The sequence below is a fragment of the Nothoprocta perdicaria genome, unplaced genomic scaffold, assembly GCF_003342845.1.
Source record: "Nothoprocta perdicaria isolate Ctin4 unplaced genomic scaffold, notPer1 scaffold_176, whole genome shotgun sequence".
In the NCBI taxonomy this organism is placed as follows: domain Eukaryota; kingdom Metazoa; phylum Chordata; class Aves; order Tinamiformes; family Tinamidae; genus Nothoprocta; species Nothoprocta perdicaria.
Genome location: NW_020454938.1, coordinates 345,683 through 346,259, shown reverse-complemented (window position 1 = coordinate 346,259; position 577 = coordinate 345,683). Strand labels below are relative to the sequence as shown.

Sequence of the window (577 nt, the reverse complement as noted above, 5' to 3'; positions counted from 1 at the left end):
AGGATGAGTTGTTGGGGTGATGGAAGGGGATGGTGCAGGATGGCAATGGTGGCAGGACCAGCGTTACTGGCGAGCAAGGGGACCCCGGCAGGGCTGGCTCTATTGGCAGGGACAGGATGGCAGGGACAGGGCCATGGCAGGGGACGGTGGCACGGGTGAGGATGGCCACAGCGGGGGCCAGGACACGGTGGGGGTGGCAGAGCTGGCAGGGATGGCGACACGGGGGCGGAGGGGAGGGTGGCACTGCCGGGCCGCAGAGGCAGGAGCTGGGGACACCGCGGACGGTAACTGCGGCGGGGACAGCGCTGGCGCGGGCGGCACCGGCGGGGAGGCCGGGCCGGGGGGCACTCACCGACGCTGGCCTCGCCGATCGTGTAGGTCTTGCCCGAGCCCGTCTGCCCGTAGGCGAACACGGTGGCGTTGAAGCCGCGGAAGAAGGCGCGCAGCAGCGGGCGCACGCACGCGCCGTACACGGCCGCCTGCCCCGCGCCCTCGGGCAGCACGGCCGCGAAGCGGAAGCGGCGCCGCGCGCCCAGCCACAGCTCGCCCGTGGCCGCGTCGCCGCGCACGCAGGGCC

The 577-nt window shown here is 74.0% G+C and overlaps 1 protein-coding gene across 1 annotated transcript in view; it reads right to left on the bottom strand.

Annotated features, from left to right (window-relative positions):
* KIF7 (kinesin family member 7) overlaps window positions 1-572 on the bottom strand; it is a gene marked incomplete at its 5' end in the record, with an annotated part of 10,355 nt that extends 9,783 nt beyond the window's left edge. The window contains one exon of the mRNA XM_026036311.1: window positions 353-572. Within this exon, the coding sequence (XP_025892096.1) occupies window positions 353-572 (220 nt within the window). The remainder of the gene's footprint in view (window positions 1-352) is intronic.
* Between the last annotated feature and the right edge of the window lie 5 nt (window positions 573-577).